We start from the raw sequence: 1,367 nt of genomic DNA on the forward strand, positions 1-1,367 counted from the left end.
TCCCAGCTATGCTAGCACTCCCGACCTCAACCCCATGGCTCCCGAACCAAAACTTACCTATTAGCTAGAGACGCTTAGATCAAATGGTTAAAGATTCTTGTCTTGACAAGTCCATTTGTTAATGAAATTTTAACATATGGCTAAACCTGTCTTGTACACGCTTTAAGCTAATTCCTTGAATTTTACCTATCGATTTGTACTTTTGGGTTCCTTGACCATTGAAGTATATTTAGATAAATAAAAAAAAAATCTTTAACTTAGAGATTTCAGAATTAACTTCCAATAATAACCACAAAATATTTTGTAATATATAATAGGGTACAATTCATCAAGGTTTCAGAATTAGAAATTTTGAAATATAAAGTCTAGGTTTCAGAAGTACACTAAAATATGGGTACTATGAATTTTCTTCCAACCAAAGTATACTATATACACTGCTTTCAAAAAAAAAAAAAAAAGTATACTATATAGATTTGATAAATGCTACTGTACTCGTATATTTTGAGCAAAAATGTATGAATAACTCTTCTTTTAGTCTTCTTATAGAGGATTAATTCCATAAATCAGTTCTTTTTTATTTTGTAACTTTTTCAATTGTTAGGTAATTAGTGGGCTGTGTCATGTATTAATGAGGGAAAACGGATTAGATCTGTTAAATTTGTTATTAATTCAATAAGGGACTGAAGTGCTAAACAAACAATGAACAGGTAATTTTATTTTGGTGAAAGGCATACAAAGATTTCCAAATAAAAAGAAAATTAATAACGAAGAGGCATTAGATTTTATTATGCAGGTAAAGGTAAAGAAAACTAATATGTTGGATTGATCCATTCCTCTTTCTGAAGTTTGGTGACTAAATGTTGGTCAAGATGGAAAGCTTTAGCAAGAACACGAGGGTCCATAGCTGGTTCAGAACCGAAAGCAGCATTAGCAATAGTGATAACTCCAGGATCTTGGCTTGTCAAAGCAGCAATAGCAACTGCTGGAGTTTTTCCAATATTCATCTGGAAATGAATGAGTCCAAATGGGAAGATAATAACATCTCCAGGATGAAGAACTTTGGCGAAAAGGCGATGATCTGGATTAGTACCAACAAAACCAGCATAAACAGTACCTTCTAAAACTGTTAGAATTTCAGCTGCTCGAGGGTGGGTATGAGGTGGGTTTAATCCCCCATTTGGTGAGAAATCAATACGAGCTAAAGATATGCCATTTGTGTTGAGTCCTGGTATAATGCTCACATCCAAAAGTGTCACGTAAACTCCTAGCTGCTCTGATGTGTTTCTTGGAATATTGAATCCTGAGAAACTGAAGTCTTCCACTGTCACTTTCTCTGGATCCTTGCAAAACATTCCATTCACAAACAC

At 34.1% G+C, this 1,367-nt stretch overlaps 1 protein-coding gene across 1 annotated transcript; it reads right to left on the reverse strand.

Annotated features, from left to right (window-relative positions):
* Positions 1–689: 689 nt before the first annotated feature.
* LOC136220374 (germin-like protein subfamily 1 member 16) lies at positions 690–1,367 on the reverse strand. The gene has a single exon (XM_066008197.1). It carries the CDS (start codon positions 1,350–1,352, stop codon positions 810–812), a length of 543 nt encoding a protein of 180 aa, XP_065864269.1. The 5' UTR covers positions 1,353–1,367; the 3' UTR covers positions 690–809.

The sequence above is a fragment of the Euphorbia lathyris genome, chromosome 2 (genome assembly GCF_963576675.1).
Source record: "Euphorbia lathyris chromosome 2, ddEupLath1.1, whole genome shotgun sequence".
NCBI classification, from domain to species: domain Eukaryota; kingdom Viridiplantae; phylum Streptophyta; class Magnoliopsida; order Malpighiales; family Euphorbiaceae; genus Euphorbia; species Euphorbia lathyris.

What these genes read in the sequence shown, in the direction of transcription:
- LOC136220374 (XM_066008197.1), bottom strand. Translation starts at nt 1,352, where the DNA reads ATGTTTTGCAAGGATCCAGAGAAAGTGACAGTGGAAGACTTCAGTTTC.